The 24,449-nt window shown below is 36.3% G+C and overlaps 1 protein-coding gene across 1 annotated transcript in view; it reads right to left on the minus strand.

Moving 5' to 3' along the window:
• Positions 1-1,223: 1,223 nt before the first annotated feature.
• Positions 1,224-24,449, minus strand: part of LOC140149929 (fatty acid synthase-like) — a 48,846-nt gene continuing 25,620 nt past the window's right edge. The window contains 14 exon segments of the mRNA XM_072171946.1: positions 1,224-3,337; positions 5,128-5,385; positions 5,912-6,927; positions 7,652-7,898; positions 9,941-10,136; positions 16,075-16,229; positions 17,078-17,301; positions 18,196-18,318; positions 18,764-18,883; positions 19,410-19,739; positions 20,080-20,295; positions 20,477-20,631; positions 21,116-21,678; positions 22,095-22,345. Coding sequence (XP_072028047.1) covers positions 3,236-3,337; positions 5,128-5,385; positions 5,912-6,927; positions 7,652-7,898; positions 9,941-10,136; positions 16,075-16,229; positions 17,078-17,301; positions 18,196-18,318; positions 18,764-18,883; positions 19,410-19,739; positions 20,080-20,295; positions 20,477-20,631; positions 21,116-21,678; positions 22,095-22,345 — 3,956 coding nt within the window. The 3' untranslated portion in view covers positions 1,224-3,235.

Raw genomic sequence — 24,449 nt, forward strand, 5'->3', positions numbered from 1 at the left:
TAAGACCTGGGCCAATATTCATATTTTTTAAATCTTTTTAAAATTAAATATCTTGGAACTAAAAAAAGGTGTGACCAGGCCCTGGGTGGTGCCAAATGAAAGCAGAAACAGTACAGAATACAATTTTTTAAACTGCTTTTCTATAGGTCCTTTTTTGTCTACTGCCATTTGTGTCAGAGAGTTCTTTCTAAAAAGTGACGATTTCCATATATATATTTAGGGAGTGGTCAGTGGCAAGTGAGAACCAAGGAGGGCAGTTTTAAATGCAAAGTTTGAAATTATGGTTGAAGTCATATTCAATTATTCTGGCTTTACATGGATTACTCTTAAACTAGACTGACATCTTGAATATGAATTGTATTAATGTAGGGCATTGTACCAAATTATGCTAATTTTAATGCAATACTTAGTTGCCACATGAAGGCGCAAAAAGAATATTTATCAGTATTTCTTATAAGTCAATCGGTAATTAAGAACAGAAGACAGTGTTGTTATTTTGCTCATGACTATTTATTATCACCTTTATCAAGTTCATCTGTAAATACATTTGCAAAATAGTGATTTTATTCCATTCTATTAAATTATTTATTCAGCCCAAGAGTTATAAACCTTTTATTATACCCGAGACTTTATACACTTTCAATAGAGTCAATAAAATTTCAACATTGTCAATGATAACTATAAGTATTCATATCATACAATGCTTCATAATTTGAAAACTATCATTTTGTTAACAAATGTTAGTTTCCTCTCAAACATTAATACTTCTCTATTTTGTACCGATGTGATTTAAATTAGGTAAGTCAATAACATGTATATTTTTACTATTGTACAATGACAAATAAATACTATCAAATTCATCTTTACTGTCACTGTTAATTTATTATTTGTGCGTTTCAACAATTTAAATTGTCTGACATACATACCTTGACATTTGGTTTCATTTTGCAAACTTATCAAAGTTTTAGATGACAAAAGATGCAATAATATTATTATTGCACAATGAGAATATTTAAGTATTGCAATCAGCCTCTCAGTTAATCAAGCTTATTCTACAAATCTGTGAAAATTCGCTAACACGAACAGAATAGTTTTATAGTTAATGGTTTTGTACAATCGCTTGCTTTCCTTCCCAGAGCTGCCAAACTTTTCCCAAATTTAATATCATTTGGTTCACTATTTGGACAGCAATCTGGGTTTAACAATTAAATTTTAACTTTTCATTTTTATCATATATTAATATTTAGCTTTATTCCTTACTTTTATATTTTACAATTTTTTGTGGGGCTACAAGGATGTTACACAATTTATCAATGTTCCCACAACACACACATAACAAGCATACCTCAATTTTTGAGGTACTTATTTTACTTTTACTACATCATAGAATATGTCATACCCTAGGCATTATATCTATGTATTTAAACAGCAGATTGCATTTTGGAATGATAAATGAAAGAACATCACAAATGTTTAATGAAAATTTGAGAGTTCAAACTTAAGAAACTAGCCACAAGAACTCTGTAATTCTGGGATATACAGATTAGTGTGATTATAAAATCTATACAGTGTGATGTTTGGGCAAAGTCTGCAATCTATTATCACACGTCATATCTTTATTTCTCAGACAGATTACAACTTTTATAAGCAATATGTACGTGCAGGTAGCAAAAATGCAAAAAAATACAAAACGATTATAACAATTATGTTGTTTGATAATACGAAATTGAAATCAAATATTATAAGAGATTTTACTTCATAAAACGTTAAACATTTTTCAGAAGTTTATTTACATGTTGCAAATGATGAATGAAAGAGCATTGCAAATGCTCAATGAACATTTTTTAAGAGTTAAATATTAGGAAACTAGCCAATGAATTCTAAGACATGCGAGTACATTGTGGCATCTTGGTCCATGTCTGCAATCTATGATCACAGGTAGATAGCAAAAACTAAAAAGATATATTAATTATATAGTTTGAAAATATAAATACTTAATTGAAATCAAATATTGTAGTTTACTAAATAGTAAATAGTATATGCTCTTAATCAGGGCTGCAGTATAAAAATGTTGGGCAAACATTGGAATTAGGGTAGAAAATAATAGTTATGCACAAACATGTTAAAGAAAATGATACCAGTTCAGCAGCCTAGGCCACCCTGCAGCCCTGGTTCACCAGAAGTAATTTGTATTTAACATACATAGTACTTTCAAATATCATTGTACATGTTCAAGCTTTTCTTGATTAAATAATAATATTTCGTACAACACATACAACTTAAGAAATTTCTCATAACTAAAATGGAAAAAATAAAACACTATATCTTTAAAGTATGTCTTCATCAGTTTATAGGATATAAACCAAGTAAACTAGATTAATATAGGTCAATAAGTTCAGGATTCTAACTTTCAACAGCATTGCCAACTTAGCAAGTTTTGAAATTTCAGTAGAAAATTGACAAATTTTATTATTATATAGACACATTATACATTTCATTTTGTTTTGTTTAATCCCATGGGCACGCTTGCCTCTAACTATAGTGTCCATGGGGTTAATCACATCATCTACTGTTTGACTCTCTGATGTACAGCTACCCGAGGAATGTCATGCTTCACATCCAGGTAGGCCTACATTTTTGTTCAAAAGTGGCAAAATCACTAGGCCTTTCAACACAATATAATATATATACAATTCTGGGCGCAGGATTGGGTTATTCAACCATTCCTTTTCTTATGGAAATACCTGTATATTCTTACAGGTGTAATTATCAAAATAACTCTGTGCTACATATTTTGTAGGCAGCAGTTCAATTATGCAGTTGGTTTTTATGTTCCCTATTTAAATGGACAAGATTAATGCCCGAAGCTTCAAGTTGATATAGAATTGATATGGAATCTATTACTCTCAAATATTGGTTTTTGGTACGGCAGTTGGCAGTGTCTCTTTCAAATTCACAATATCATTTTGAAAAGTAATATAACATAGATCTGTTTGAAGAGATTCTATGAAATTCACATGTTGCACTCTCTTAACTCTGTGGGTCTTGTGGTTTTTGAAATGTCAACAATTATTCTGGTATTGGTGAGCCTAATCTACAAACCTCAAGACCTACAGAATTGTAACATGACAAGTTTATTCTAACATGCACAAAGTTGTTACCATTTTCTTTCAAATATTGTTAAATCACTTTTAAGAACGGCTGTCTGTAAACATACAGTTTCTGTCATCGGCCTTTATCCATTGATGATGCCTGCCACTGTCTGAAGTCCCTCATCTTTCAAAATGGTGGTATGGTCTCCTGTGATAGTCGTCGTAGCAACTGTACCACTACAAATCTATCAACAACAAAAAAGTAAACAAAGTAAGCATAATACAGCAGAAAATTTCTGTGTTGGACTAAAATTGATAATAATAAAATTCTCCCCATCTCCTCCCAGGATTAAAATCTGCCACAGAATATGCGAAGTAGTTTAACCATGTGTTGCATCTAGACCCAGAAGATGAGATCCAAACCCAAGTAAAACTATGAATACTTCAATCATCCTTCTCACCCACACCTTAAGCAGATATTTCAGTTGAAAATACATAATGTAAGACACATCATTCTAGGCCTATGCCAAGCAGCCAAAGTTATGTGAGAGGAAATTGGCCAAAATGTCTAAAATGTTTGCCAAATGTAGTTAAACTCATAAATGCATCAAAGTGTCACTCAACTCATAAGATGTATTGTGTTTGCTTCAGAATTTGAAAAAAAAAAGCATCTGGCAATTTTGAACTTATAATCCTTAACATTTTGATTTCAAACCACACACTATGTACAAGATGATAAACACAGCCAAAAAGTTTTATTCATCATGAGCATAGGAGCCGTTGTTTGGAAATTCATGCAATTTTAAAAATGACAAATTACGAATTGACCACGCAAAATCCAATGCATGGTATCAGCTTATTATGTGGTCTGAAGCAACCCGTACAGGAATCATTGCACACTTGCCTGCGCACAATTGAAAGAGCGGGTATTTGATTTGCATTTTGACATGCATGGGTAAACCTTTAACCTGCCGGCCTATTCAGGCGACGTAATTCTTGGCACTCACGCTTAGCTCTGCTACGTGATACAATTCCCTATGTCATTTTTAAAATTGCGCTAATTTCCAAACAACGGTTTCTATGCTCACGATGATTAAACTTTTGATATCAAATTTGGTATCAACCTTTGAAGGAAAGTGTATAGAAAACTATTATATAAATTATTTTGCCATAAACTCATCAGACTCTGATTAAATGGGGATGGAACTACTGGAGACTTTCTTTTTTGGCTGTGTTTATATACATAAACATGGTATCATGTAAGATTCAAACATATGAAGTCACCCCTCTAGGGCTTGACATCACTTGCATTTTCACCTCATGGTACTGCCAGATATTTCCCAGTAAACATTGGTAAATACTAGTATCTCCCGGGAAATTGCCAACCCTGCGTGATACATCCAGAGTCTAACAACCTTTATATACCTCATAGATCCTGTCATCTGATTGGTTAAAACTGGGGGTATTGTTTTAACAATGCCCTGTATTTGAGAGAATTTCATCAAAATGAACTATGGACTGGTCATGGAAACAAACTATGGACCGGTTACGTCCCACACGTGAGCGATGGCATAGTGCACATTATGCATGCGGCGTTGATATGCTGCCAGCCATTTGTGGTGACGCGATTGGTTGACAACCGATTTTCATAACAAAAAAACCTGAGGAATATTGGTAAGTCATGAAACTTTCTTTGTAAATTTAACAATGGTCTTTGAGCAATAAAATAGGCCTTTTAACCAATCAGATGACAAAAATCTATATTATTTGGTATATAAAACAAATATTGACTGCTTTATTCAGATCATGGTTAAAATATATAAACATAGTATCATGTAAGATTCAAACATATGAAGTCCACCCCTATAGGGCTTGACATCATTTGCATTTTCACCTCATGGTACTGCCCTCGGTGATCTCAAATCCATGCTGTGCCCGGGGTCATAACACGGTTTTGAGATCACCTTTGGCCTATAATGTTAAAACCATACCTCATATCAGTCAATATTTGTATAGTATGAAACACATTAGTTACCTGTTTGAGTCCATAGTATTCTTCTAACTGATTGGCTTTCATCACACTGGATACATGACTAGCTTTCAAGAATGTCACATCACCCTGTAACTTGGACTCCACCTGGTAACTATAGGATGCTTTGATTCTTGATATCAGGGACTTGGCTGAATACGTCAAATCTTCCAGGGTGTGGTCTGAAGATGTTTGCTGAATTATGCTGATGGCATGGGAGATCCTCTCTGATTGGTCCTTGTAATTGCCAAGATCTTGCATCAGCTGAAATGGATTAAAAATAATAATTCTGTGGTTAGTATGCTACTTCTTTCTTAGGATGTAGGGCCTAGTAAGATATCACATAACAAATAACATTGACATTATGGATGGTATGTTAAGCTTCATTGGCAGATTGGAATTGATTCAGAATTTACTTTCTCATTAATGATTGTCACTAGGGAACCAGGAGAATATAGCATAATATTGCTTTGATGCAATTTGCTTCCTTTATAGCTCAGTTGGTTAGAGTGCTTGCTAGATACAAACAGGTCCCAGGCTCAAATCCTGTTGTTTTCCTTGAGGGAAAGAATAAATTGTAATAAATTTAACTTCATGCTAAAAACAGGGGTTGTCTTTATATCTATTAGAGTGTTTTGCTGTTTCTTAGCACACATATGTTTGTTCCAAAATTGCAGAAATCCAAACTGTGATGGATTTTAGGGTACGTGTTCTGCTTGGGCAAATTACTGAATGGCACTTTCAAATTGTTACAATCAAAACATTAAATACAGTGTGTTAACATACTCACCTCTTGCATGTTAGTAGAAACAAGCTGCTCAACAAATGCACATAATGCTCCAACTTCACATGCTACATCAACACCAATCTCTCCACCAGCTTTATTCTTCTGCTGTGCAATCTGGTTGATATACTGTGTAGTTTGTATGGTAACAAAGTCGGGAGATCCATCGATGAGAATCAGAGGCTCCGCTCTGATTGATGCTTGGCTGTTTTTCTGGAGCTGCAATGCCATTTCAAATGCTAAACAAGCACCGAAAGAATAGCCGACAAGTTTGATTGGTCCACTCGGTTTGGTTGCTAGGATAGTCTCGAGATAGTAGGCTGCCATTTCTTGAATTGTGTTAGTTGGGACAAGATGGCTGCACTGCAGTGCAAAGCAAGGGGCATGGATTTGGGAGGATAATGCTTCGAATGGAGTGATAGTTCCCTCTATTGGATGCATAAAGTACACATGATTGCCATGGGTTGCACTGTTAAGCTTGATAAGGACATTGGTATCATTGTGTGGTATCACCATGGAGACATTAGCCATTGGAATAGCATTGGTTGATTCTTCCTTTACCCCTTGTTCATCTGCGCTCTGTTCTGGAGTTGACCCAGCACCATCCGCTGATGACAGTTCATCTAGTTTGCTCATGGTAAGCTGTCAGATTTCTCTCATGTTCATTGTGATGTTATAGTCTCTTTCCAATGTTTGTTTGACTTCAACTCCCATCAATGAGTCCAGTCCTAAATCACCGAGAGTTGCGTCACGACTCAAAGAACTTGCATCAGTGACTCCTAGAATATGTGCGACAGACTCAACAAGTCCTACTTTGGATCCTTGATCTGAGGAAGATGAAGTCTTCTCAGCAGGGACAAAACTAGAGACAACAGCATTGGGTTGGGAGAGGAATGCATCAAGGACTGAAAGACAAGATGTCATACGTTGAGCAACACAACCAATGACTACAACATCATGGCTACCCATAGTTTCCATGGCAACACCGACATCACCAATAACACCCCACTGAACTGCAACACCTGCAATAATTAAGAGATAAGTAAGGAAAATTAACATTACAAGGAAAATATGATATTTAACCAGATATTTATCATAATAGATAACTTTTTTTGTAATTTTCCCAACAGGATTCTGATTTTAAGGGGTACTACAACCCTGTCCAATTTTGTGCCTATTTTTTCATTTTTCTCAAAAATTTATAGCGCATTGGTGACAAGTAAGATATGTATATTATAGGGGCAAGGACTACAACTACTACTACTAAGTAGTTAATGATTTATTGATCAAATATTGGTTTCCCTCATTTTTGACTGTAACTCCACAACTGTTGTCTGTGCTGAAATAAAATTTCCAGTGCAGTAGTTGTAGTCCTTGCCCTATAATATACATATCTTACTTGTCACCAATGCGCTATAATTTTTGAAAAATGCAAAAATAGGCACAAAATTGGGCAGGGGTGTAGTACCCCCTTAATGCTAAAATTATGCAATTGGATAATATACAATTTGCAACAAAATTGTTACTTATACTTATATGCATCTGTTAGATAGTCAAAATATCATAACATAATAGTGTATTAACGTAGGGAATGTTCACGAATAAAAGAAACCATAAACTGCTCAGAACAGTTATTGAGAAAAAGTTATAATGTTAAAACACCCTGCTATACTGTATTACAGTATTCCTTTACAGGTATGTTTTTGTTGCACTCACATGAGAAAACAGACTAAAGCCCCTACATACCTGAAAGTCCATCATGTCTTCTCTTCTCACAGATTCTTTCCATAGTAGAATTAGCAAATCCATAGTTAGTCTGTCCTGCATTGCCACGCCCACAGCTGACTGATGAAAACATGACAAACCACTCCAGTTCCTGACCGCAGAGTTGTCTGGTGATTTGGTCCAGATAGAGAGTGCCATCTCGTTTGGGTGCGCACACAGCTTGGAAGAGCTCAGGTGTTTGGTTGTCAAAGAAACCATCTTTCAAAACCTGTAAATAAAATATGAGTAATACCTTGTGTGAATATTTATTATTAGACTTACTGATATTGCTATCTTCACTCTTCAGAAGACAGCATGAAGAAAACTCATCCAGTATATTCCTACTACATATATCAGAGGTGTAAGTGAGGTAACGATCCACTCCCTGAAAAACATGAGAGCCAAAGGTGAGCACCTCGCCAAATTTCCAAATTTTGCCTCTTTTTATGACAAATTATATCATCCAATCCCGAAATGTACAAAAAAATAATATTTTTTTTTTTTTTTACATTTCCGGAATTGTTTTTTTTTTTGCCACATTTCCGAAATTCCGGGATCTCCTGTTGTTTTAAGCATGTTAATTAAGTGCCTTTTTCTGTAATGAGGGTATGTATGTACAGGTGCTAGGATAATTCCATAATTTGGAGCAAGAGCACAACTTTTGTAACAAAATGATGCAAGGAATTCAGGGATGCATGTTGACCTGAAGGAAAAAGTCTGAAAAGTGTATGAATCTGGGCCAGAGGAGGCTTAAAGGCATTCCTACAATGCACTATGATTGGGAAATTTGATGAATAAAACCCAATTTTAAAGGCAAAGTCCCCATTGCCACACACACAAAATGGCAATTTTAAAACTGCAGCCAACGAGCTAATAGATGAGACTTTTAACTTATATTTGAATTTCTTACAGGAAACGTTCATATTGTCCCACTGCATTAATTTTATTCATAAGTCTCAATGTTTTGAATGTTAAATAAAAGGATGAAAACACCAGATATTTGCACACAATCCCAATGCAAGGTATGGTCAACTGTGCACATGTGTACAAAAGCCAGACATACCAAGGTCAGAAACCCCATTGGGTTATGGGAATGCCTTTAAACATCCTCTGAATCTGGGCTAAAGCCTCCAAAATGGGCTGAAAATAAAGAAAAGTGCGTGAATTTGAACTTCATGAAAGCAGGAATTCCTGCAAAAGAAGGAAAACTTGCATCCCTGGGAATTATAGTCAACTTTAAAATCAAGCTTGAATTTTTTGGTTCCTGCAACAAGATATCATTACAGAAGCACTGTCAAATTGGTTCAATATTTGACGACACTTTCAATTTGTTACTGACAAGTTACCTATATAGGCCCACTGTGCAACCAATGCTGAAATCTTAACCAGTTAAAAAGAAGAGTCTATATAATAACAAATAAACTGACAAAGCCTATAAAGTGCATCTTCCATTAGACCAATATACCAAAAATCACCAAATTAGTGTTAAAATATCTGCAAATTTTAGTATGTATCGAATACAAATAAAAACAAATTTGTATAATAAACATGTTGAATGAAATAATTATATTAATCCAACTAGTTTTACAAAGCAAATTGTGAACATCTGACAAAATTAAGAAGCAAGTAACTAACTAAGTTCATAGGACTAGTGTTCAGGAAATATAAATCAGTTATACAGTACATGCAGGCGTACAAATAGAAAAGTTGAATAATAAAATAATTAATAATAAAATCACAAAATAAGTTGATAAAAACATGCATTTCCCCCAATATTATACTTGTTTTCATGGAAAATATCAACATATTTTGATTGCAAAACATACCAGCTATCCATGCAAGTAAACAAAACAAAACAATTACAAACATAATAAAGATTATTAAATTTTGTGAGAAAAAAGCTTGTATTGTATTAGACTTGCATTGAAAATCCAACTTTGTTCACAAAATGTAAAATGTTTCCAACAAAAAAACAAAGGATAACAACGGTAAACAAACAAAAAACGTACACACTCAATGTTGAGGTCTTATGTTAGATATTACTAGGCAACGATGATATACATAAACAGAGGATCAATACAATCAAAGGACTCAATATTGAAACACAGACTAGTTTACTCTGAGTTGAGTGGTGACAGTGGAAGAGACTACAGAGTTTCGGTGTGACTGCCTCCAGATATATCAGCCAGATCGAGTCAGCAGGACAACTCAGCAATATTACCCTTTCTAATTTGCCCTGTGTATGACATATATTTATGTATTATTTCTTACCATTGCAAGGTTGAACACTCCCCCAACTGGTCCTTTCTCCAAAGCCTCTTCTACCAGCTTCCTAGCCTCATCCTCCTGGCAAACATCTCTCTTGGATACCATGACATCTACTCCCTGACTCTGCCACCTAGCGATGCAATGTGCCTGGTAACCAGATTTGACCCCTGACCTGGAGGTTAGCACTAATTTCTTGGAAAAAAAAAAAAAAAAAAACAGTATTTCTTATCAGTCAATATTTTATACAATAAAGCTTTCTTGTGAATATGAAAAAAAACTGATATTGTCAGATTATTGCAATGTGTCTTTCATACTATAACGTTTTCAATCCCATCAATTGAAAACCAATTTAACCCCTGCAGAATAAATGCTGTGGTCCGGCCCGTTGGTAAGGCCTATTGTGTGAATTTGTGTACTGTTGCCAAGTCACGTGGTACACAGGCAATGTTTTGCATTCCGATCATTTCTTGTTTCGTCATTATTTTGTCAGATTCAACAAGACTAGGTTGTGTTTAAAAAATTTTCTTTCGGAAGTTTTTTAGTTTGCATATTTTACAATTTAACCATCGTTCATAAGTAGTAATCCCAGTAGCTTTATATATTAATTTGGAAGTGTATTTACAACAATATTTCGTGGCGTGGACCATGTTTTCATTGATGGTTTTCTTCGGAAAAATACAACAAAATATGTGCGGCGGTTTGGAATTTCAAGAACTTTGAGTGGAACATTGGGAGAAAAGGAGCCTATACCACCAGCTGGATCGAATTTTATGCCTATTTGCGCTATCACCGAGAGCATCTCGCCAGGTGCATAGCTGATAATTCATCAGTTATGAAAGTACAAGTGCGATCATAGGCTAATGATATAATTCCAGTTTGGTTCCCTTACGATTCCAAAGTCTTTTTTACATGAACGGAAAATCGTTGTTGAATTTACGCATCGAAACAACTAGCTACAGCAATCAAGTAAAGTCGTCAATATTATCATAGTGATGGTACTGCGGCAAGTGGAAATTGTGACATTGTCTGGGATTCTCTGAAATATTTTATAAAATAATACAAATAGTTGGACAAAACTAACCCGAGTGATAGAGAGGCGAAGTTGCTGGTATTTTAAATGCAGAATGTGACAATTTTACGTGAACGGGTCACCCAGCGTCGGGCATTATCCGGCAGAGATGTTGAGAGTAGTCAAGATGATGAGTTGATTCGGTGAGAAATTTGCTTTTATAATCATTCCCGGTTTTAGTAGCAGGCCTAGGCCTAAAGCCTAAAGGTAGAACACGTTTGTAAAAATGGGCATTGGAAGTATAAATAACATTGGGTCGCGTGCGATTTATTTTATAATTTCACTCGACACGGTTTTAAGTTTTTCAAACTGTGATATTCACACAAGCAGAACGCATAAAACCAGGTTGCCAAATAATTTCTGCTTGAATTGCTGGCCAAATAATCAAAAAGTCTCCAAAAATGTTTTAATTGGTTTAACTTTATGGGAGCCAAATGTTAAAAAGTAAAAAAAAAATTCCTTAATCATTGGTTTTTTGAGGCTTAGAAATTGTCAAAAGTCGCATAAAAAAATAAATAAATAAATAAAATCGAAATTAGCCCAATTGGGCTACCAAATCATGGGTTTGGCAATACTAAATGGCGGTCTTGATGATTGCGTAAATTGTTTACCGTCAATCAGTCCTGGGGATTTTGCAAATAGCCAATTTCTGTGGCGTGCTATCAACAGATTATTGATCAACCCATTTACGAGAAATTACATAAGTTATTTATTAATGGAATGGCGTCATTCGAACATGTATCACATAAACAAAGATATTTACATTGTTGAAATTGCGATATTAAGTTGTGTCGGAAACGAAATTTGAGTGCCAATAAGGAGCAGTTATGATTAAAATGTTTATTATTTAGTTTAATTATGGGTTTTCACATATAATTTGCATCGTTCACATAATGTATCAACTTAATTGATAGCAAAACATCGGACTTCTGCAGGATGAAATAGGCGCGTGGTATAGGTTGCAGAATTCGACATGCTTGATTTTATCGAATCCATGGACGGGAAAGATCAATGCCTGGTTAAAAACACATGGATCAGAAACAGCAACCATGGGATATGGGTTTAAAAACAAACTGTATTGGTGTTGCTGCAATAAATTCCAGGGCATTGCAGGGATTATAAAATAATCCCAGGGTTTCAGTCCTGAAAAGGTAACGAGGCGGAGCCATGCGAGATGTGCTGTGACTCCTGCTTTGCATAATGCCCCTGCTTTGTCCAATCGTGGGACAGGAGTCATTCACAGGCAGCGCTTTTGGGGCGTTGCGTATTTTCGTAGTTAGTGTCGGGAAAATTTACAAGCAGTTTGTATTCCCATCCGAAGTTGAAAATAATAATAAAATAAGATAAAATCTAGCCAAGATATGGCCAAGAGATCGTAAACAAGTGTCGGGCGATATGCAATATAGTAACATCGCTTGCGGTGCATTAGTGATGCGCGGTATATGATATCCTGATATTACAAGTGGGATATTCGTGAATCATTTAGTCTGATTAAAGAATGTTAGTGGCTCTTGGAAAAGCTTGAATTACTGGAAGTCAAATTTTGGTTGGATTTTCATGAAAATTCCTGGAAAATTGTTTAAAGCAATCGGTAAGGGTTAGGATATGTGAACAGATTTCCTTTCTGGCATAAAATACTAACATCGAAGGCCAGCATTATAATATAACAATTTTGGTGGTCGTTCTTCTGACATATGCAAAGGTTGTTGGATTTTGGTCATTCAAGGCAATCGGTGAAGGTCAAAGTTAAGAGTCCTTCGTATGTAAATTACAGAAAATATTAACAGTGAATAGCAGCCCTATAATTTAACAATTGGAAGATCGCGTTTTATGGGTTTTCTGACATATGCATAGGTGTTGGCATTTAAGGAATTCATAGAAGATGTATCATCAGGAAAGCAAAATTGTAGAGTCATCTGATGTAAAACAACCAAACAAGTTTGGTAGATCTTGGTACGATTCCTTTTACTTGCCCAAATTAACTCGGCATATAGTTTTTACTAGATTTGGTTTTACTCTACTTGGCAGCATCTTTGTGAAGCTCGCCTAGATAGTGGGAACAGAGCACACTGCCTTTCCACTTGGACCTTCTGGCATATTTAAAAAGTTGAAAAGTAAAATAAAAGAGGTAAATAAATAAACACAATAAATGGAAAAATAATCATGTTCAAGATCAATTCAATTTTTAACTCCTTAGTATATAGTAAGGTAGTTTTATTAATAATCAGGCTTGTATATATGCAAAAGCCTTTGCTTGCACAATTTGCTTCCCTTTTTCTGTTTTCTTCATTGCAGATTATATCAGGTAACAGGAGGGAAGACGTGTTGCTTCAACTTGCTTGTCGTGAGACTGGAGATTTGTTTATGACCACAATAATATTTGACGGTGATCTCTTCATCAAGCATTTACCTATAAGCATGATAATGGGTTTACTTCAGTTAGACATGGAGCCACGTAGCAGCTACATTGCAGCAATCAATGACTTATATTTGCACATTTTGAATTAACACTGAATGCTGCACGTTGCTTTACCTACAAACTACGTAAAATGGAAGAATCATGTCAAGTGCTTTAAAAAACATAAAATGGTGTACAATCTGGTAAGAATCACAAATCACGTACAATTGTACGTCGTCGTTGTCTTGTGGGTCATAAGTAATATGACTGACCTGGTATTGTGATTTTAAGAGTGTTGTTTCAACTCTGCCTGTCCAATCCAAGATGTTGCATGATGAGCATTCACAAGGGACAGTCTATTTGGTTTTTGAATGTCATCTGACAAATAGACCTCTGTTCCCAAAGTCCTGCAGTTGCTGCAATCAATCTTCTGACATTCTGAACATTTGACAGGTATGTACACGTGTACAGCGTCATCAATTATACTTTCAGTTGTTAGGTACTCAAAATTGTTTAATGAAAGTATGCATAACATTTGGAATGCACACTGAATATGTGCACATGACTTATATAGTGGATTAAGGAGATGTAAATTTAAGGCTAAGTACAAGAACACTTACGAATTCAATTGTCAGATTGGTATAAGTTAATAAGCAAGGAATGTGCCAAGTTGCTGCTTCAGAAGCATGAATGTTTGTTTTTGTTTTGTTTTGTATTGTTTTAAACGATCATCTTGTTCAGAACCATGAATTGCCCTATTGTATTTTATTTAATAAATATTTATTGAAAGCCGGTCTAACATGTGGGATTTGATCGATTAAGTTTGTTTGTACTAAGGAAGGAATCAACTCCAGGTTGGCATGGGATAGCCTAGGCAGGGGCCAAGTACTATGCCCTCAAAAATTTTCTTGTTCAACAAAATTCAAAATCAAAAAATTGTGTTCAAGTTTTTTCGTGAGGTTGCGCAGCCGCCTAGTTATCACGTTGATTCAAGAAGTATGTTGACCAATTATATTATAGAATAGGCATGTTATCCTAGTTCACTGTACACTTTTATAGCATGGCACTCTTCGCGTTTGATGATAACAAACATGGTGCGGGGCTTAGATGTACCAGAAATATAAACAAGTGGCACACAAAATTTGTAGAGCAGAGTTAACGTGTCATTACCCACAGATATAGTTCATCCAGATATGCGTAATATTGACAAAACCACTATGGGTAGGAGATTACACTCACAGTCACCGTTTGGTCTCCTATATATCAGGCAAAAGAACATCCAGAGAGCTTCCCATATCCCCCAGGCTTAATTGATGAAAATTAAAAAATAAATAGAATATGTTTAAAAATCTGGGGGGATTGGGAAGTTTATTTCTCATTCAGTTCTTGCATGATCCATTAACTTCTTTGGCAGAGATTTTCTAATTTGAAACATATATCTATTTAAGTATGGATAAGAAATGCACACAAATTAAAGTATGTAGACATTTTAGTATGGATCAAGTATCCAATTTAACCTGTCAGGGATTTCCCTATATATATGAATGTACGATTCCTGGAAACCATCTTACAGGAATATATATTATATATTTTGCATGCACAAATATTGTTAAAGGTTTCAGCCCATATCATTTTATATTACTGGCTGTGCTCTTTGTTTGGATATTTATAATCTCCCCCTTTTGTAGTTCACTGGGGATGTGATTTCAGATAGGTCATCTGTGGTGCTATATTAAATATTCCTTATTTTATATTTATATTTTATATTAACAAGATATTATTCAGCTCCCTCTGTAGGGGTCACGAGGGTTGTGACTTAAGATAGGTTTCATCTAGGTCCTCTAAAATATTCTTGTTTATTTTAAGATATTTATAAGCCCTTACTGTGTAGGTCACTGGGGTGGTGACTTTTGATAGGTCATCAGGGTCCTTTGTAAATCTAAATATCGTTTTGCTAATAAGTCCAGGTTTTGGGTGCTGATTCCTTATATGCATGCTATATATTTGTGTTACATACTTATTGCAAATAAATCATATATGTCTGTTGAACGTCTGACAAAGACGCAAATCATTGCTTCCAATTTCATTATTTTGTCTGGGGTTAATTACTTTTACCAAATGAAGAATTAAAATTATGCTTGTAAACCATCAAAGATTAAAATTCTATGCAGCTATAAGTATTCAACATTGGAATGATCTTTATTAGTACAAATCTTATGAGTTCTTGTGCATTTTGCAACAGTTCTTTGACTGGCAGCATAACCAGACAAATCTCAGTCACTAGTAGCTTCTGCTTTACCAACAAACTGGGGTGCACCAATAATTCCTTATAATCACATTGTCAAAAACGTAAGGGGAGTAAGATCTTACATAATGCTAAGATATCATATTCAAGTAAGCTATCCTTTCCAACTGGCGATGTATACTTCAAACCACATATCCCAGCAGCCTCGGATTTGACCATATTATTTAGCGAAAGCGAGGTCCTGGGATAACCTAATCTTAAGCTCTAAATTCCACCCAGTGATGCCATTTTAAACTCTTTACTGATCCCATAAGACAAATCAGTTCACCTTTTGACTGATCTGTCTTTGATGCAAACAAAAGAAAGAACTGCATTGATTGGATGAGCCAAGTGAATTGATATTAGAAAAAAGTAGTATATTTTTACCTCTTTCCACAAGCCAATTAGCAAGTTCCAATCCAAATCCTCCCAGACCTCCTGTAATGATGTATACTCTATCGGGATGACAGGTATTTCTTGCAACTGCCAATACCTGGCGCTTTGAAGGAATTGTCACTGTTTCAGGCTCCTCTTCTCTAACCTACATAATATGCATAGGAAGATACCCAAAGATGTATATCAAAATGTTACACTTAGTAACTAGTCATGCTAGTGCAGACTCATCTCTTGAAAATGACAGTCTGGTTCCATTAAAAGATGCTAGGTTTTGATGGAATCTAATATTGTTTTCTCAAAAAAGAGGTAAGAAACACATAATTCTGAAGGGTCATCATTATATCATTACAAACTTCTGAATTACAAACCCTATTTCATAATAAACATCAACAAATTAAATAAAGGTTTTGAAGATTTCATATAGAACAAATGCATACAAAGTTTAAATGTGCAGTTCCAATTAGTTAGAATATTAATATCTTGCTCTCAGAAAATGAAACACTTTGATTTTCAGAAAAAATGAATCTTTGGAATAATAGGACAAAAAAAAGAGCGCAGTGATTTATAGTGCGCACGCACAGGCACAACGCCTAGAGCGTTGATCCACAAGCCTCAGCACACTTTACAGGTTGTCGCTGACCACTACGGCCCCACATCATTCCATAAACCATTTAACAACAAATCAGGGACTTTGCTGCTACAAGAGCGCACGCCCTAGACATTCCACAAATAACCATCGCAACCAGGATCAGCTCAGCTCTCCGAGTTTCGTACAGGGTTACAACAAGACAATTAGCGGTAAGTCCAGGGGAATTTCAAGCTAACTCAATTTTTCCACGAGAGCATACTAGGCACTGCCAGGGTTCGAACCCGCAACCTCTCGCACCATAGTCGAACGCCTTAACAATTGAGCTAACTTGACTGCTAAAATGGTATAAGCAATTACCAATTTGAAAAAAAACCACTTCAGAATAATGAAAAGGAGTGAATTACCTTGATGAGGACTTTTCCTATGTGTTTTCCCTGTGCCATAAATCTGAAAGCTGATTCTACTTCTTCTCTTTCAAATACTGTTGTCTTGAGTGGAGTGACCACACCACTGGCTATTCCATCTTGCAATAGTTTGGCCACAGTTGGCCAATCAGGATTGTCTGCATCCATCAAACGGTCAAGATGAACACCGTGGAATGAGGTGTTACGTAAGAACAGGGCCATACCTGCGATGAAGGCAAAAACATAGTTATTGCCTTATTTCATATGGTTCTAAAGTTTAATATTAGTTGTGTCTACACAGGATGCAAACACTCGGATGTTTCACACTACAGAGAAAGCGTTTGTATCAGGGCATGGAATAAGAATTCCAAATTCTTGAGCCAAGGGCAAAGAGCAAAATTGTACAATCAATTTGTTGGGATTCCTTTCCTTGATCTTTTCTTCATTCTGTTTCTTTCTAGTTTTATCTTTATACAGACCAGCATGCTTATATAAGCTTTTAAGCTTGACTTGAGTATTTTGCTGGTTAAACAACAAAAACACTTTGAGCTTAACCCACCTAACACCCCAAGATATTTAGGGGCTATTGTTGAACTGCAAGCACCCGGCACCCTTAGAGGGCACTTGGAGGTTTGTGCTATGCAAAACAGGTTTGAAGGTTTCATTCAGAAGTTCACTCTGTGATTGTGAATAGTGATTAGTCAATTCATATTTTTACACCCAAAGCACATGCTAGTCACTTCAGGGTGGTTCAGGGTTTTCTACAATAGCTTGATTTATCCCAAGTTTGGTAGTGACGTAAAAAAAAAAGGTGCATATTTCGCTGGTTGCAAATTGTGCGCGTAAAGTTAATCTCACAGAGCCTACACATACAAGTATAAGGGCGGTTGTCAGCATGCTTGCAAGGCAACCGTGAAAAAGCAATTGATGTCACTACCGAACTTGGGGTGAATCAAAGTATAGCAAAACTACCATATGGACAAAACTTAGAGTGACTTAGAATTTCATTTCTACATATTATTGGAGGTTCATGCCCGTCTAAACATGGCTCTTCATTGGAGCAAAGGTATGTCACTTAATTGAAACCATTTTTACAATATATTTTTCTTACTACTCACCAAGTGCAGTATTTTGTGACAGATCATACTTTCCAATCTCCAGAAATCTTCCATGTACAGCAAGTACCCTAAGACTTGCTTCCAGTTTCTCTGCAGCCAGAGAATTGAGAACAATGTCCACGCCTGAATAGCAAGAAAATCAACAAAAGAATCTTGTATTTCCGAGTTTGATTTGAAGAAGTTGCATGTTAGTATAGGGGCTATGTATACAAAATACAATCAGTCTAATTTTATAGTATCATCTCTGTATGTCTTGATATGGGCATTGTACTGAACTAGCACATCCTCCTTAATGGTGACGCCCAATGATAGGTATAAGAAAGAAGTAGCAAGCAGCATGTATTTTATTAACTATCCAAGATGGATTTCATCACAACTGTACAGATATTATTCAGAACAACACAGAATACCTATTTTGGTGTCTAGATCAAGACTGGCTCAGTTTATAACTAGTCATTCTTGGAAGTCTAACACAAACAGAATTTCATATTCAAAACATGGTTTCCAAAGCCTCGTTATCCCCTCCTGAACATCTCTTCTCTATCATGTCTATCTTGATGATTTTTACCTTTCCCATTGGTAGATTTGAGTATCTGTGGTTCAAAGCTGAGATCTCTGGAATTGGCAAAGCAGTCGTCTGTTAGTTGAGGAAACTTGTGCTTCAGAAAGCTGCGCTTCTCAGGAGTACCTAATAAAAGAAAAATGAGAATGTATAATTAACCAGAGTACGATGATAAAAGCAAGGAAAAGTACAAGTTGTCTCTTGGAGATAGGGATGATTTTTATCCCATTTTGGAAGAGAAAACTTTACCTTGCAATTCTGCAGTGACAATGATTGACTGCTTTCATGGTGTGTATTAACATGTTTAATCATGTTTAAAAAGAAGATCACTATACTTTGATCAGCTCGTAATCGGCAGGCCTTCTAACTGCGGATTAATATCAAAATATCAATTCAAGTCCTGTACTTTGTCTACTTTCTTTAACACACAAAATATAGACCAGACAGGTCACCTAAATAGCACTCTTAACGTGGGTCTCCTTTTCGGCGTAGTGGTAAAAGCCTAACATTTCCGCCTATTATGAGCTGATCAAACTATACCATATCTTTCCATTAGGGTTGATGACAAAAAAGTTGATGAAATCATTTTCATCACCATTTCTAATGTTTGTGCAGGTATGTAAAAAACACAAATATTAATTATTATTCTTACCTACAGTGGTGTACACCCTACAACCGTAACTGAGGGCAATAGCAATAGCAGCCTGTCCAACACCCCCTGAACCAGAGTGAATTAGTACCGTCTCCCCCTTCCTCAGTTGACCCCTCACAACCAGAGCATAGTATGCTGTTGAATACACTACTGGCACAGTTGCTGCTTCCTCCAAAGACCAATGATCAGGAACATCAAATAAGAGATGCTTGTATGCTGTGACTGTGGTTGCTAAGCTGTTGCTATGGACAAGTCCCATGATGCGACGACCATCTTTATTTCGACCTGAGAATTCCAGGCCAAGGATGTTGTCCTGTTGAGCTAGTTCAGCTGCAATGAAAAGATACAATCAAGTTGTTTTACCCAGAATATTAAAATGTCTAGAATATTGAAATGTCTAGAATATCCTTCTTTTACACCACTGTGTTTTACCCTTGCTATGATCCGCACCTACTGTCACTTCTTTTATCCTCTATTGGGTTATTCCAATTGAAATCCATACACCCCTTTGGAAGACATACCCTTAATCTTCCACACAGGGAGCATTACTTTCAAATGGGGTTACATGAATGGGTGACTACATTTGAAATCTACACCCCCTGTGTTCATGTCTTCCATAGGGGGTGTATGGATTTCAACTGGAATATCCCTTTATAACAATATTTCTTACCAGGCAGAGCATCTGGTGGCAGTTTTCCTGTAGCCAACATGATGTCTCGGAAATTGAGAGATGCATGGTATACAGTACATAACGTTTGGTCAGGGTTCAATGCATTTGGTGTCAAGTAGGTCAAAGGTGAAGCAATCCAGCTCAGAGTTGAAAGGTCGCCACGTGTCAAGACATTTGCATATGCATGTGTTGTTTGCACCAAAGATTTCTCTGGATCTGTTAAAACAATTTGTGATATTGAATGTTAATGTTTTTAATAGTTCTTTTATTAGTGAAAGCTATGATCAAGAAGGAGACCGACCAGATATGCCCTTCTAGACTGTACCTAACTTGTTGTGATATTAGCCAGTAGGTCTAGTAATTCTAATTTTACATAATTATTCTAAGGTGCACCTACCTATCTGCAAGAAGGAATGCCTAAAGCTTCCCCACTGTCCATCTCTATAGATGTTCATCAGTAGGTCCTGTGTTTGCAGGTGTTTCATCACCTGGCTACCAGGAGAGATATCTGGTAGTGACGATGACCCATCCAGACTGGTGTTGAAGATGCATCTATGAAAATAAAATCACAAGAAACACTTATTATCAAGATGTTTATTATCAATTCATGAGATAAAATATCCATTGAGAAATTTGTTTCTCTACAATACAAAGTACATCTTACGTATGCTTTACCTTTCCATCTACAGAATGGCATTTTTCTCTTTTTCAAAATAGCAAGGACAGTTTGGTCAAGACCTAACATTTTTCCAAAATGCAAAGTAGCATGGAATATGGAAAATAAAGAGCTTTAATTGTTCATGCTGCATAGATTCTGAGGAATTCAAATACTACAGGCCTTGATTTTCTTGTGATATGTCCAAATTTGACAAACCGATGAGTTCCATCATTTTGTGGCTGCATTCATGAACCTTAGCTAAAAGACCACAAAACCACCATTGTAATATTTGAATTTCTTGATAACTTTCCTAAGAGATGTGCTGCCATTGATGTGCTGTCATTGCCATTTGAATGAAAAACTGTAAAAAATTATTACCTGATTCTGTTACCACCAGGCTCCTGTTTCAGACAATTCACAAAGCCAACAACTCCATTATACTGATCACCATCGGCTACCAACCAAATCTTCTCTTCAGATGGACTGGCCTCATCTTCTACCAAAGCTTCCTTAATCTCCTCCACCCATTGTAGGCTCCTATCTCCAACCAATATGTATTGAGCAGATGTCGGTGAAGGGCGCTTCCTACACAGGAACAAACTTGACAAGATTCCATCACTTTTTTGGGCTACAACCTCTAGATCAACCTCCTCAAATGCTTTCATCCATTCTCCTTCCGTCAGGTAGTTTGCATGTGCTTGATCCGCTGATGTATGGTTTATTGTGTTGCTGTTATTATTGTTGGTGTTAAGAGAAGACCCTGTTGTGATTGCCATTGTGACTTCATGGAGTAGGAGGAAGCCACCATCCTTGAGAGAGGAAGTGATGTTGGACAAAGCTGGGTGGATATCTGCAGTTTGAGTAGTAAGACTATCAGCAACAATTAAGTCAGCATTTCCAAGACCATTGGCAGTGCTAGTTGAAATGTTCCACTCAGCAACCTGAATAAAAAAAACACATAAGTATTGTCAATTAGATTAGACCAAGCACCAGTTTAGTATCAACCAAAAATAACACCGCATACAAAAGCAGAGCAGGTAAAGCTTAGCCAGTTAAATCTCTTGGGCAGTGGGGTTCAGCAGTATATAATTTTAACATATTTTTAGGGAGCATTTGTGCCACTTGATTTGCACACCACTATTTGTGGATATCTAATACATATTACATTATGGCTCAACCATCCTATAGGTACTCTATAAATTATGATGATGTTGTTTAAATCAATTGATCGATTAGTCAATCAATCAATCAATCAATCAATCAATCAAAATTAATCTTAAGTTAAACTTTGGCTTTGTTGTCTTGATTGATATTGATATTTTGGTTGATTGATAAGTAGAGTGATTCATATAATTACCTTTCCTCCGAGTGCTTCTAGTTTCTCAACTGCTCCAGACAATTTCTCAGCATCTACATCAGTAGCTGTGTAGTCCATCTGAGTGGTAGGTTGTGAGTTGAGTAGAGGGACAACCTTGGTGTACAATCTTCCGGAGGCAGCTCCTAGCTCCACAATCTTCAGCTTTGGTGATAAAGCATTCTCCAAGACAATATCAAGGCAATTCTTGAGATGAGATCCTTTCAGCAAGGCTTTCATTAGCATGTCATTTGCTGTGTTGGTAAAAACAATGATAGTTAAACTTTAAAAATATGTTTCATGTCATAATTACCTATGTCACAATATAGGTGTTGTTGCCAAGTTTGTGAGCAATAAAGTGAGCGGTAAAGAATTGATTTGAGTGAATCAAAGGAGCTGGAAAACAATACAACAAACTTACTTTGCCAAAGAATTAATAAATTTTATATGTTTATCTGATCAGTGTTTAAACTGTTTCTTGTGAATTATCACATTTGGGTTATCTATATAAATAAAAGGAAGTCGCTAAATCGTGTTCGCGAATAGACTCAGAGATGATTTCACTTTCAGCTCTGATTTATTCGTACATTGATCGGATACATATTGCCATTAAACCATCTGACGCTCATTTTGCAAAACTATTCAATCACTATGGAAATAACAAAAAAATTGGTCGGTTGCTAGGCCGTTGAGGTCAATAACCTTACGGCTCAGGTCATGACCAAAAGCGCGTCAAATGCAGCTTGTGCGGTTAGTGGCGAGTCACGCACCCTGACACGCATACTGCGTCTGGGTTTATAGGTCGCGCGCCGCAGATAGGTCGCACGCCGCAGAGGGTTGTCTGATGGTCTGAGGAGGGTGGTGGTGTCAACTCAGAATTGAACACTTGATCAAAATAAAGGCCTAGGCCTAATTGAAGCCATTTCGGGGACCATTTTAGTTTTGTCATTGCTTTAAAGTGTACCATATCGAAACCTTTGGGGAACTAAGATTTTCCGAGCTATTCCACGCTTGAACTGCTATAGAAACACGGGCTAAAATCGGGTCTTTTTTTACATCTCTTGCCACCGAAACATAATTTGTAGTGATATAACCTGGATCTGCTAGTTACATGGAGCAAATACTGTGATCGTTTGATTTTTTCAAAAATAAACAGGCACGAAACTTGTTTAGACTCGCGTAGCTATGGGTAAACCTTTTATTTTTAGTCAAAAATCGCGAAAATTACAGTGTAAATTTAAAATAAAAAGAAAAACCAGGAGCTTCTAGTCAGCTTCTATTCACCAGAAAAATAAACAGCGCCATCTAATCACTTGGATCTCTTGAGTAAAATTTCTTCAAAGTGACCGCTTTCCATTGATGTAACATTTATTTTGGTGGCTTCAGATTAAGACTCGCGTGTGTTCAAGAAAGAAAACATCGTGAATTCGAAGTCTGACTGAAATCTAGTCATCAGGCCGTCATATCCTAGTCTTTTGCACAGACCTAAACATTTCGACGCACTGAATGCGCAAAGCCAATCGATCAGAAAGTAAACAAACAACCCGCTGAAGAGGTTAAGTGAGCCATTGTGCATAACATGGACAGGCTTCTTCGCAAAGTTCGTGTAGATTCTATCGTATTTGTGGCCAAATTGTAATTAAATTTTTATTTTTTTTATTATTCTGTAACCACAGTATTGTAAAATAAGTAATACAGAATAAAGGTGTGTATTTGTTTGCAATAAAACACAATATAAAGTGGTTAAAATAGCGATAAACGAGTCGTATGTCAAAATAAAAAAATCGAGCGATAGTATCATAGGTTTCAATGCTTCGTTGACAGTATCGATCTGTGTTCACTATCTCGCGTGACCTGTGCGTTCAAGCCAATTTTGATAGGGCCCTTTTCACTAAAAAGGTTTCCATATGAGGTGTCCAAAAAACAGAAGCCAAAACGGACACTTCTTTATACGCAGGGGGTATCAAGGGGGGGGCTGAGTATTTGAAAAAAAATCAAAATAAAGGCTCAATTGAAGCACCATTTTGACAAAACGGACACTTCTTAATACCCAGGGGAATGTGGCCCCTGAGTAGGCCCTATTTGAAAAAAAAAAAAAAATCAAAATAAAGACCGAATTGAAGCTATTTCACGACCACTTTGACACTATAATAGTTGTTATCGGGGGTGTCTGATGGAGGGTGCGCCGGGGAGGGGGGAGGCATCATGCACTCGAATATGAAAGTAACGTACCTGTCCCTACCAGAGTATGACACTAGGGGTCTATCGAAGGTGATTATGGTCAAAAAGGGGGTCATTCAGCGGGGGTCTCCAAGAAAATGTCTGAGAACGCTAAAATTCAGTGGCATTAACCGTAAA

This window comes from Amphiura filiformis, chromosome 1, assembly GCF_039555335.1.
Source record: "Amphiura filiformis chromosome 1, Afil_fr2py, whole genome shotgun sequence".
Taxonomy (NCBI): domain Eukaryota; kingdom Metazoa; phylum Echinodermata; class Ophiuroidea; order Amphilepidida; family Amphiuridae; genus Amphiura; species Amphiura filiformis.